This window comes from Branchiostoma belcheri, unplaced genomic scaffold (assembly GCF_001625305.1).
Source record: "Branchiostoma belcheri isolate BF01 breed outbred unplaced genomic scaffold, Haploidv18h27 scaffold27, whole genome shotgun sequence".
NCBI lineage: Eukaryota > Metazoa > Chordata > Leptocardii > Amphioxiformes > Branchiostomatidae > Branchiostoma > Branchiostoma belcheri.
Genome location: NW_017803876.1, coordinates 257,382 through 269,592, shown reverse-complemented (window position 1 = coordinate 269,592; position 12,211 = coordinate 257,382). Strand labels below are relative to the sequence as shown.

General features: G+C 45.3%; 2 protein-coding genes across 2 annotated transcripts in view; one reads left to right on the top strand and one right to left on the bottom strand.

Moving 5' to 3' along the window:
• The window catches only part of LOC109472293 (protein YIPF4-like), a 122,118-nt gene that overhangs the window by 55,403 nt on the left and 54,504 nt on the right, over positions 1-12,211 (bottom strand). The window lies entirely within an intron of this gene.
• Positions 8,098-12,211, top strand: part of LOC109472119 (potassium channel subfamily K member 13-like) — a gene marked incomplete at its 5' end in the record, with an annotated part of 74,420 nt that continues 70,306 nt past the window's right edge. Inside the window, one exon of the mRNA XM_019771697.1 lies at positions 8,098-8,446. Within this exon, the coding sequence (XP_019627256.1) occupies positions 8,098-8,446 (349 nt within the window). The remainder of the gene's footprint in view (positions 8,447-12,211) is intronic.

Here is a 12,211-nt window from a genome sequence, read left to right as displayed (position 1 = left end):
CTTTATTTGTGACTCCACAGTACTGGCTGTATATCGCCTACTACTCACATTGAATTAACTTGCTATCTACAGAGCTCTATAGAAAACTGAACCCGTGACGCCAACCAACGAATTGACTTGTTAGGGCGCAGAGCTCTCCGTGTTGTGCGCAGAGTTGCGTGACGAAGTCTTTATTTGTGACACAGTACTGGCTGTATATCGCCTACTACTCACAGAGCTCTATAGAAAACTGAACCCGTGACGCCAACCAAAGAATTGACTTGTTAGGGCGCAGAGCTCTCCGTGTTGTGCGCAGAGTTGCGTGACGAAGTCTTTATTTGTGACTCCACAGTACTGGCTGTATATCGCCTACTACTCACATTGAATTAACTTGATATCTACAGAGCTCTATACAAAATTGAACCATGACGCCAACCAAAGAATTGACTTGTTAGGGCGCAGAGCTCTCCGTGTTGCGCAGAGTTGCGTGACGAAGTCTTTATTTGTGACTCCACAGTACTGGCTGTATATCGCCTACTACTCACATTGAATTAACTTGATATCTACAGAGCTCCATAGAAAACTGAACCCGTGACGCCAACCAACGAATTGGCTTGTTTTGGCGCAGAGCTCTGCGGGGGTATCGCGGAGGGCTGTACGAGCAACCTCCATGGAGGAGCTCTGCAGAGCTGAGGGCTGAACGAGCAACCTCCATGGAGGAGCTCTGCAGAGCTCCTCCATGGAGCTAGCTCGTGCAGCCCCTTCTCCTTAGATGACTATGTTTCCTTTTGCCCATCTCATTCGTTCTTTAGATCCGTTCGTATATATACAGTTTAGCAATCACAAAAAATACGCTAAATTAAAGGCACTTAGATGACTATGTTTCCTTTTGCCCATCTCATTCGTTCTTTAAATCCGTTCGTATATATACAGTTTAGCAATCACAAAAGATACGATAAATTAAAGGCACTTGGATGACTATGTTTCGTTCATACACATACAGACTAGCAATCACACACAAAAAATAGAAATTACGATAAATTAAAGCCACTTAAAGATGACTATGTTTCCTTTTTGCCCTACCCCTTCGTCCTTTAAGTCCGTGCATATACATACAGACTAGCAGTTACAAAAATGGAAATAATGACATGACTCCGTTTCCTTTTGCCCTTCCTTTTGTTCTTTAAATCCCTTTATATGCTAGTACATAAAGACTAAAAATCACCAAAAAAACTAGAATCAAAGCCACTTAGATGAGTTTGTTTCCTTTTTCTCTTCCTTCTTCTTCTTCAAACTCATTCATATTCATGCTATGCATTTATAACAATAGATGCTATAGAGAAAATCGAGAAAAAAGTTGTTGTTTTTTTCATAATGTTATGAAAAGTCTAAGTTACCTATTCTCCCTGTAAGTGTATTGTGTAAGTCCTTACCTGTGTTAAGCTAAGGTCCCAATTGGGAAAAGGGGCCCTGGCGGGTAGTTCCCGGGCTGTTTTTTTACCACTTTCGGGCGGGACCCCGACGTGGCCCGCGGGGCACCCGGCGGCTATCAGGCTATTTTTTGGCCCGTCGGGGCCCCGATAAGAATTTAATTCTGAGTTAAATTCTACCCGGGCCCGCTGACAAAAAGACGCCGTGACCTCATCGTGAGAACACCGACAGGTACCCCTCCGGTTGCCGGCATTCCACCGGGACACATTTCTTACGTCACAGACCAGATGAACAGAATAAAGGTGTGTACTTCGTAAACCCGTGTAAAATGTGTGACCTCACAGATCAAATGATCACAACAAATACGTGAATTCTGTATTACGTATAGGTCAATACAAGACATCGTCAGAGAATCTGCTGGGTACCTGCCGGGTGCCTGCCGGATACCGACCAAAGAGGGTGACAAAATTTCTGACAAAATGCTACTGAAGGAAACTTTTAATTGTGACCACGACAGCCGATGCCCGCTCAACTCCTGAACCCGGCCGGGGCCAGCCGGGGCTACATCCCCGACGGGCACCGGCGTAATTGGGACCTTAGCTTTAGACCTCTATCTCCATGAGGCCCTCGTGCATGTAAATCACTTCATGTAAGTGTTGGAAATTCTCCTCACATGGTGCGTTCGTCAAAACAGCAGGGAGCCCCTCCCGACCTAGATCTGTAGTTGTTTAACGTCTGGGCTTGCTTGTGACGAGCTGAGACTGCCGCCGCGAGGGGGGAACAGTGTGTTTGTATTCCCGCAGACGTGTCGGCACTGAGCAACGAAGGCCACACCAATTTAATTTGTTGGTTCAGAGAAAATGTGAAGCGACAGGACGAAAACATGAAAACAGGCCTAGGCATCCTATTGTAGCCCCAAATGGTACAATAAGAGCCATGAAGTCATCACAAAAGGCTGGGTTAATATTTAAAAAAAATGAACTTCTTTTGAACTTCTAACCAAACCACTGCATTAATAGATGAAAAACTGTAGCAACTAGGAAGAAAAGGAATTTCCTCAACTACTGGGGGCAAAATATGAGCATTTTTTAGTTGATTCAGAACCAGAATCTTTTTTTTTTTGCAAATCAGAACAAAATGAAGAGGCCGATCCAAGAACCAACAAATTAAATTGGTGTGGCGTAACAACGTTAGGCGCGCAAACACAGCAACCAATAATTCTAACAGCGGGTATCTGGCGTACGGAATCAGTCTAGCCGTCAACGTTATGCACCTCCACAAATCGTCATGTAGACACAATGTATAAAGCACTTATAAATCTTGGCCCATTCAATACACTGGAATATAACTGGATATATTCATGGAAACGTAATGTATAAGGTGATTTGAACACCCCGTGGACAGCCTATGTCTGTATCATGATCATACAGACACATGCGGATCTGTCGTGTACCTAACGGTGAACAGCCTCTGAACGAAAAACTTGTTCCCAACGTTAACAATCGATTATTTCTTAAATGTACATATATTTATATATTTTACTTATGCAATCCTTATCGAAACCTCTTTGTAGAGTATAAAGCCAGAACCTTTCAATAGTGACCATCATGCTATATTTCTTGTACAAATGTACGCCATTTCCCGTTTTCCCATACTATCCTATACTCTAACTTGGAGATTGGATGGAGATTTATGGAGTGATTACGGAATACCGCATACATCAAACATACGGTGTGCAATATCCGTGTGCTGATACAGAGCACGGCTCATAAAGCACTAACAGCTCTTGATTCAGGACGGGGGCAATAAAAGGCGTATATAACCCCGTCGAACATCCGGGTCCCGGCAGGTGCATTCTGGGAAATCTAAGAAAATTGTAGGTCACGGGAAAGAGGTCGTCTACCCCGGTGTCAAGCCAGATACATGATCCTGCCAAATACATGACTCCGACACTACTTATAGTACTTGGGGGTTTCCAATATACCTGAGACAAGGGGTGGGAGGGGTTTATTCGTGATGTGGGAGACTAAACCTAACCTAAACTAACCTAACCTAAACTAACCTAACCTAACCTAACCTAACCTAACCTAACCTAACCTAACCTAACCTAACCTAACCCCAATCGTATAATTCTAACCCTAGCCCTGAACAAATATCCCAACTCTAACCCTAACCCTAACCCTACCTCTAATACCAACCCCAACCCTAGCCCTAAACACCTGTCCTCTCACGTATGTGGCAGATCGAGGATTTGGCTCCACACCGACAAGCTCGGTCATGCAGACATATGATACACTATCCACGACGGCGTCATTAACTCTCACAGCATGGTCATTATTTCTAATGATGTTGAAGCGTACGTCTACAAAATGTCATGACGTAGGTTGACAAAATGTGTCTAGAAAGTATGTCAGATTTAAACACTCCATCTTAACACTAGTATAAGGGGCACAGATAGTGAGATATCAAAAGAACAGTCGTATCACGCATACACATGTAACGTAGAACGTACATGTACAAACTTTTCCTGGTCAACAATCATATGCCACCTCGTGATAATATTCATTCGGTGTGCAATATCTGTTGTTATCGCGAATTCATATACTATGTACGCGAAAATAATCCAGTACGTTCTGCATGGTAGCTTTTATGGCTATCAAGCATTCACTGTAAGCTTCCATATCAAAACCTTGCCTAATCATGACACTAGAAGGTAGAAGTCACAACAGCACAAACTTCAGCACCAAGGAGAGCCGTCAACTCAATCACCGACAAACCTTCTGTCGGCTCGGCGATGCTCGTTTCACACGCAAGGCGATCCACGGAGAAAAACAGAATATTTATCAAGGTATTATTATTATACTGTAAGAGTTTATTGCCTGAGGGTTGTATCTATATCGGTATAGTCGGTATTCCCGCCCTTTGGCGTAACACACCAGCTTAATTGCAATTACTAATTGCAAGTACAAAAACATGTATGAAAAAGAGAATACAGTGATATAAGAGACTACGTTCCACGCTGTACTACAGTCTACAATATAAATGGTACTAGTTTTGTCGGGTTTGACCTTTTCATTTGAGGCAGTGGAAGAGGAAATTGTATGTTGTTTAATTCTGCAGGACGCGGTACCACCTTCGGACCCGATCTAAAACAAAGTCCTTGTTTCGGTCCACCTTGACAAGGGTAACTTTGCGTCCATTTGTCCCCGGGGTACAGCCAAGGATCACCGGCTATGACACCGCGGCACGCCCATTCCGGATGATGACATCATGCCAGGACAAATAAGTCGTACGGCAGCTGACTGATGATCTTTGGTGTGAAATGTGGGTCACGGAACGTTGGAATAGAATGTAGTTTTTTCGTCGATTTTCGTCGGTTTGCAGAATGAATATCGTAAAATAGAAAGCAGTAGAAAGCTTTTAACAAATCCTGCAATTTAGTGTGCAAAGTTTGGGTGTAACAAAGATGTAGCAGGTCGCTCGGTGTAATGTAGCTAGCTGCCGCCGCGCCGCGTGCCTGCGAAGCTGGTGTGTTACGCCGAAAGTTGGTTATACTGGCTATACAGATACAGAAATAATGTGTTGGACTAAATACATGTAGTTAATAGAATGTGCATGTATTCCATAGCAAAATATCTGCAACGTCCTCGGACTAATTTTGTTCCCGTCAAGTCATCTATCACAGACCGCCTCGTGTTCATATTTATTGGATAGTTATCGGCGGTCCACATGTTAAGTCACCGCATCGCAGTCCCAGGAGCACATCATTAACTCCGTGTTGGCGAGAGTCACATCATTTTTTTCTCTCTGGGTCGTTTATCGCGTCCTCAATTCCTGGATTCTAATTCAATCTGACCTCTGGGACGCGGCCCCGTGGATGGCTGGCAGATAAACAGGGCTGTTCTCAGTTATCATCGCAGAATGTTGCTGCAGATTACTCTGTTTGCGGGCGGGCGATAGCAGGAACTAATTCATGTTTTCTGGCGTTTTGCCTTTCGTACGATGGTTTTTATCTCAAATCGTCTGTATTCTTATGGATGGAGTATGGTTTGGGGAAACTGGCTTCGATTAGATCTGGTGCGTGGGGACTGTTATCAGGTGCATGTGCATAACGTAACTCTTCCGCTAACATTTAGACAATATAGGTCGGTGAACCTGTGAAACCCAGGGAACAAATATGGACTACCAGTCTCTTGGGGATCTACATAAAGTGTGGAAAGGATCAGAAAGAAGCACACTTTTACATGCCTTTCGATACTTTCCCCCCCTTTTTGCTTCTTTTGACACATTGCGTACACCGGCCTAAGAAACGAGCTGTTTGTTTAGCGTTTCAACAACAACAACAACAACAACATTGTGCAATGCAAAAAATTCAACCCGCCAAGTGTATTGACCAAATGCTGGTCCAATAAAATTTCATCATCACTTTCCTTGTGTATCATGCAGAAAGATACAACGAGTACCTTCTGTACCTGTATCTGTGTCTGTATAGCCGGTATAACCTCCCTTCGGCGTAACACGCCAGCTTCTTTATCTGTATAGCCGGTATAACCGCCCTTCGGCGTAACACACCGGCTTCGCAGGCACGCGGCGCGGCGGCAGCTAGCTATATCACCGGACGACTTGTTACACTCAATCTTTCCACATTTAATTGCAGACGTTTTCTAGTGATGATGCTCCAACTGTGCTTGGTGGTCTTCCTCACAATCTGACATTATATGATCAATCTGTTATGATTTGTGGGTACACGTGCTGGAGGATAATCCGATTTTCTTGTTCAACGTCAATTTCTTAAGACGTGCGCAACACTTGGCAACAAGCACGCCCCCTATCTGATATTCCGTGCAGTGCTCTCGGAAGGAAAAGCGGAGAAGGTATTTCTAATTTTTCAGCTCAGTGGGCAGGACCGGCAGAATTGACAGAAGTCATACGCCTCGGCGTATTTATAGGTACTTTACAGTCATCAATATCACCATTTCTTCCTATAGCACCACTGGCATTTCTAGGGAGGCGTGTCGACAACTATACGATAAATCCTATGACCATTTATGATAGAAAACGAGTCGAATTTGTTGTGATAACATTTTGTATGTGATGTGCTTCAGGCTACAATACTTTATCTTTATTGATGAATCGAACGATGACACGAGGTCGACTCTATCATTAAATTCTGACTTCATCAAGTCTATTTCGGACTCGACTTGAATTTCTGATGCAATCTAATAGATACACAGCGACTAGCGCAGCGATACCCTCCCCGCGAATCTCGCGGTTTGTCCCCTATAGAGCCGGACTCCTGGCCATCATAAACCACAGCGAGCCCTCCTCTTCTCTACGATACGCACAGTGCCTGCCTGCTACGCCCCGCCGTACGTACGTGGATATGCCGGGCAGCAATCAGTGGTTCGTTCGTCCCTCTCTCCCAGGGCCAGGCACCTGAAGCTCTAGTAGAGCAGCACGTTGTTCTTGCCGTGCTTTCGTACAGACCGGAGCAGCCAGGCCATTCTGTCGGTAGGTTCGACTGTGTTCAAACGTGTCGCTGCCGTACGTACCAGCCCCGTCACGGCACTCCAGTCTACTCCAGTGTACCTGCCCGTTGGTTCTCTCAACATGGACTGACATCGCTCATGCCTGGTACGGTGGTTGGCCTACATAGCCGCGCGGCAGTATTGATTGGCTCCTATCACTAACCGCTTTCGCCTATTCCCTTTTTATTCCTTATCGGAAAATGGATCCAGCGCCCGAGAAGGCTATCCGGTGATATCTGCTGGGGATTTATGGAGACGGCCGCGTCTGCCGGGCAATTCCTTCCTGGACGGACAAAGGAGAAGATAACAGGAGCGTCGCAACACCTTTTCCCCGGCTCGGAAGCCCCGTCGGCGGTTGAAAGAGGGAGTTCTGTTGCCGTTCCGGTGCCGATCTAATGGCGGGCTTTGAGAGGCTGAACCCGGCACCCTGGTAACCACGGGAGCACTTCACACACCGTGCGCGCGTCAGATTGTCAAGGCGACCCGGGGACTTTACCACCGGAAAACAGCCGCAGCCAGAGGTATCCAGTTACTCAGCAACGTTTTGTTGTTATTGTCGTTCTGTAGTCTTAAACTGGTCCCGAATCATCCGAGCCTATGAATACTTGGATCTCTGTTAACAAATATGACAGGTTTTTAGCAGATTTATTTGATTGATGAAAAGCAAACCCCCGGGACGAATAGTGTGCCGCGGAGCATTGAGATGGACTTCCAAAGTTGAATCAACAACGCCGTCGGGACCGTTTGTCTAGGGTTTGTTTTCCTGATCCGTAAACCTTTCGGTTCCTCTCTGTCTCCACCGTCACCGAGATGGGAGAGCCGTGTTGATTTGGTGCGGAGGAGGAGGTGTGTGTGTGTGTGTGTGATCTGGAATTACCAGCCATTTTCTAAGGTAAGGCTGCCGGCACCACTGACATCACATCACACCGTCCGTGGTGTAATTACTACCCTGACTGGTGAGAGAATTGCGGCCTGAAACAACAAGAGGGGAACACAACGCGACGGGGGAGGTGTCATGGCCGACCGGTGCCTGTCGCGCGTGTCTGCCTAGGATCAAGTCGGAGTTACTCGGGGTTATATATTAAAGGCTCCTTCTCCTCTCTGTGTAAAACGACGAGCGATGATCCGGACGGAGCCGGCGCAGCGCAGGTAGGGATAGCGAGAGAGTGAGAGAGTGCCATGGCCGCGCTGCTGCTGCTGCAGCCCGCGGCTGAACGAAGACAACGCCAGGTTCTTCCTCTTGGCCCTCTTCATCACCGGCTACATGCTCATCGGGGCCGCCATTTTCTCGGAGTTCGAGTACGACCGGGAGCAGGAGGACCGCGGGGAGTACGACGCGGTCCTGGAGACGTTCCGGCAGCGCTACCCGGACATCAACGTGTCCGACCTGAACCACCTGCTGGAGGCGCACGCCGAGGCCTCCTCGCGGGGACTGCTCACCTCCAAAAGGCCCCGCTGGGACTTTCCCGGGGCCTTCTACTTCGTGGGGACGGTGGTGTCGACAATAGGTAGGGAAAACACTTTTTTTCTGTTCGGTTTGGGGATGGCAAATATTACAGGACGTGTGTACTTACTTTATTAGCCCTGACACTTTACATGGCATCTACGATGCGCCAATCCTTACAATAGAACACTTGTTTCCGTTTGGTTTGGGGATGGCAAATACTACAGGACGTGTGTACTTACTTTATTAGCCCTGTCACTTTACATGGCATCTACGATGCGCCAATCCTTACAATAGAACACTTGTTTCTGTTTGGTTTGGGGATGGCGGTGTACTTACTGACTTAGCCCTGACACTTTACATGCACATCTAGGTACGGACATCTGCGATGGACCATTCCTTATACATGTATGAAGAAAACCTGTTCTGTTTGGTTTGGGTTTGGCGAGTACTACGTACCGGTGTGTTCATAGCCCTGACACTTTACATGACATCTAGGTACGGACATCTGTGATGAGCTAGTTCTTCCAATGGGTGAGCAAAACATTAGCTGTTTGGAGATGGCGAACACTGACGTTACCGGTGCTCTTTATTAACCCTGACACTTAACATGCGAGTCCAGGTACCGACGTCCGGGATGCGTTAGTCCTGACATCGGTTTTGCCCCGTACTCTGGCGATACATGTGAAACAACCAATCTTTTCTGGTTATGTTTTGACGTGATACACAGTGCCGTTGGTCTAACTATCCATAGTTGCGAAGTCTTGATCAAAAGTCTCATCTGTTATTAGAAAAGACAGTCTAAAAATTCCCATTATGTTTCTCCAGATTTCATGTGGGTTGTCTGATACAAAACGTATTAGAATTCAAAGTTATTCCACAACACTACTATATATTTATTTATTTATTTATATACCTTGGTAGCTTTAGAACACAGTGGTGTATCATTTCTTCGCGATGCAACTCACAGTCCTTCACAATTACATTTCATTGATCCTACCTTACGCAAGGCTGTGAGATATCTCCATATTTAGCAATGCCGCTTTTGATGCGTGATATCTGCAACAGAGCCTGTTGTTTTCTGAGAATGCTTCCCAAAATTGGTATTGGCTGACTCTGTACGAAGATACATGTTCCGTGACTTGTGTAACGAAAGGAGGGTGGTTGCTATAGGCTGGAGAAAGAAAGCACTGTTGGCTGTGTTTCAGCCACACATATGGAGATCCACGCATGTTAAGTGATCCCAAACATTACGAGTTCTCCCCTATCTACTGTGCCACAAGCGACGCGCCGGTACGGAGAACGATCGCTGTAATATTGCCTGGGTGTTAACATCTCCGGGTCGCTCCCTGCAGGGTCCTATTTATAGGCAACTGTCATTCTGGCCTAGACCTTCTACATCTGAAGGATCTCTGCTATGTTACAAGTTAGCGGCAATCCCGAAGCTCCGTATGCTGTCTTACATGAGGGTATGGAATACGCGGCGTAAGGATTACCCGCATGGAGACTGTCATTAGTGCAAACACAACTATGAACATCAGACACGCAGCGTGTTTTACAGGTACAGCCTATCCATATTGTACTCTGGTAGACAAAAATATTCCGTATCCCTCTTCTTTGAAGATGTAGCTTGCATCGTCTAGATTCAGATGTATTGAATATCGACTGACATGTCACAGTGACGTGCATGAAATGTATCGAGTATTTATAACATAACGCCCATTATTACAATTAGATAAAGGTAGCATAAAATCTTACATATATCTGCATCATTATCGGTAAGATTCAGCAATGAATACATCAGCTAAAAAAATCAAAGATCAGTATTAACAGAAACAGAAAACATCATAAATTTAAAACACTATGATCATATAAAAACACAAAGATAATACAAAGATCGATCAGGTTTTCGACAACAACCTAAGTGCACCAGGTACAAAAGACAGTTCGTGTCTATTCGTTTTTATTCTGTCACAAGGATAAAAACGTGAACACTGCCTTGATCCTACACCATAGAGGCCCAATTTAGTCTCCGGTAGATCACTCGCTTCGGTTATTATTACAGGAACACGGCGCGCGTTTGTTCCAAGAAGAAACATTCATCATCATCATTATCATTGCCGCAATGCTCTTATTAATGTATCTCCAGTGAAATGATATCGCCAAGTGTGAAAGGCCCGACCTGAGAGTTAAGAACGAGACGCAGGAGATACATCACTGTCGGTCGGCCCTGGGGAACGCTTGTCATAACCAACGGATATCAGTCTTTGTCGTCATCTCTCAACCGTTGCTTTTTACGCCGTGATTCGAAAGCTTGCGAACACACGGCTTGTGCCTGTGATAATGAGAGGGTAGAATAATCACGTACTGTCGGCTGTTACAAAGGAAAGGAAAGTGATGTCGATCCAGTTTTAGCTCACGGAAGAGCTTTCTTCCACTAGTCGAGACAGTTGAGAATGAAGGTGCTATGTAGAGTATTTACAGGTTCATCGTAGCAGGGAAATTCCCCTAACTCTTTTCGACAAGTCGACAAGCACAATAAACAGTGGACCATGGCTTATTGCCGCGTCCTAGGGACTGCGACCCTGTACAGCAGCTCGAATGTCGGGTGAGCGGCAATAATCGGGATTCGAACTCCCAACCTCTTGGTCCAGTGGCAGGGTCGCTAACCACTGGACTACGCAAGCTGAAATAATGATTCTAAGCGCTGTCAGGACGTGGAATAACTCCCACCCACCGGGTATCGAAATTGGCTTTTGGTAAATTGTATCAAATAGCGTAGTCAAAAGTGCCTTATTGACACTACATAGTCATGACAGAACTACGCGATATTTGAGTCGTTGTGTACCCCTTCAAAGTCAAAGTCAAAATGAACTTTATTAGCTTGTGGAAGATAATCTTAAGTCTGAGTTATAGCTAATTTTACACAGCACATTCATTTAAAACATCTCTCTAAAATCTCATAAAACAGCTATAACATGACAAACGTTAAATAAGCACAGTATGCGCCATTAAGATACATAAATCATAAGAGTACTTGTAATCAGTATGGAGATATTCGACGTATGTGCTAAGAATATTTGTTGTGGAGCAGCGTCGTTTGATAATCAAAAAATCTTTTGTGATGGACAACACCAGCAAATTGCTAATTTTAGTCTCACCACTGACAAAGAAGAGTACAAATCAATACCAAGTATCAAAACAGCAAATGGGGGTGTTCCAAAATACAAAGATGACAGATAAAACTGTATCAATATGGGGAATCAAATGATTTTTGTGGGCAGTTTAAACATTTAGTCAAGTTAAACCGTTGTGTTGACAATATCGGTTTGATTCAAGGTCAAAATATGTCTGTTGGTTTCCACACACACGAGGGGTGAAGTTAATACAGACTTCTTTAGACAAATTTCGCAAATCAAAGATGTAGCATAAACTAGGTTCTGTAGATTGCCATTGTTTGTTTGTATGTGCCTTTATTTATACGCGAGTATGTATATGGATACAGATTACCCCATTCGGCCATTTATGCCGCTTTTCGTGGGTGGTCGAGTGCACGTTAGGAGGAGGAGGGGTCAAACAAATGATAATAATAATAATGCAAATATTTGTCAAAATAAGTCTCGAAACAAAATCAATTGTGTGATGACAGATGGCTCAGATATGCGGGGAGGTTCAGGAGGAGGGTAACGATCTGTGATCAATAGTGTGGGAGGGACAAGTGAGGCCTGGGCGGGAGCTGGGTGAGGTGGGGGCCCTGGGGTGACCGGACAGGAGCGGGTGAGGGGGGCCCTGGGGTGGACCGGGACAGGAGCGGGGTGGAGGTGGGGCG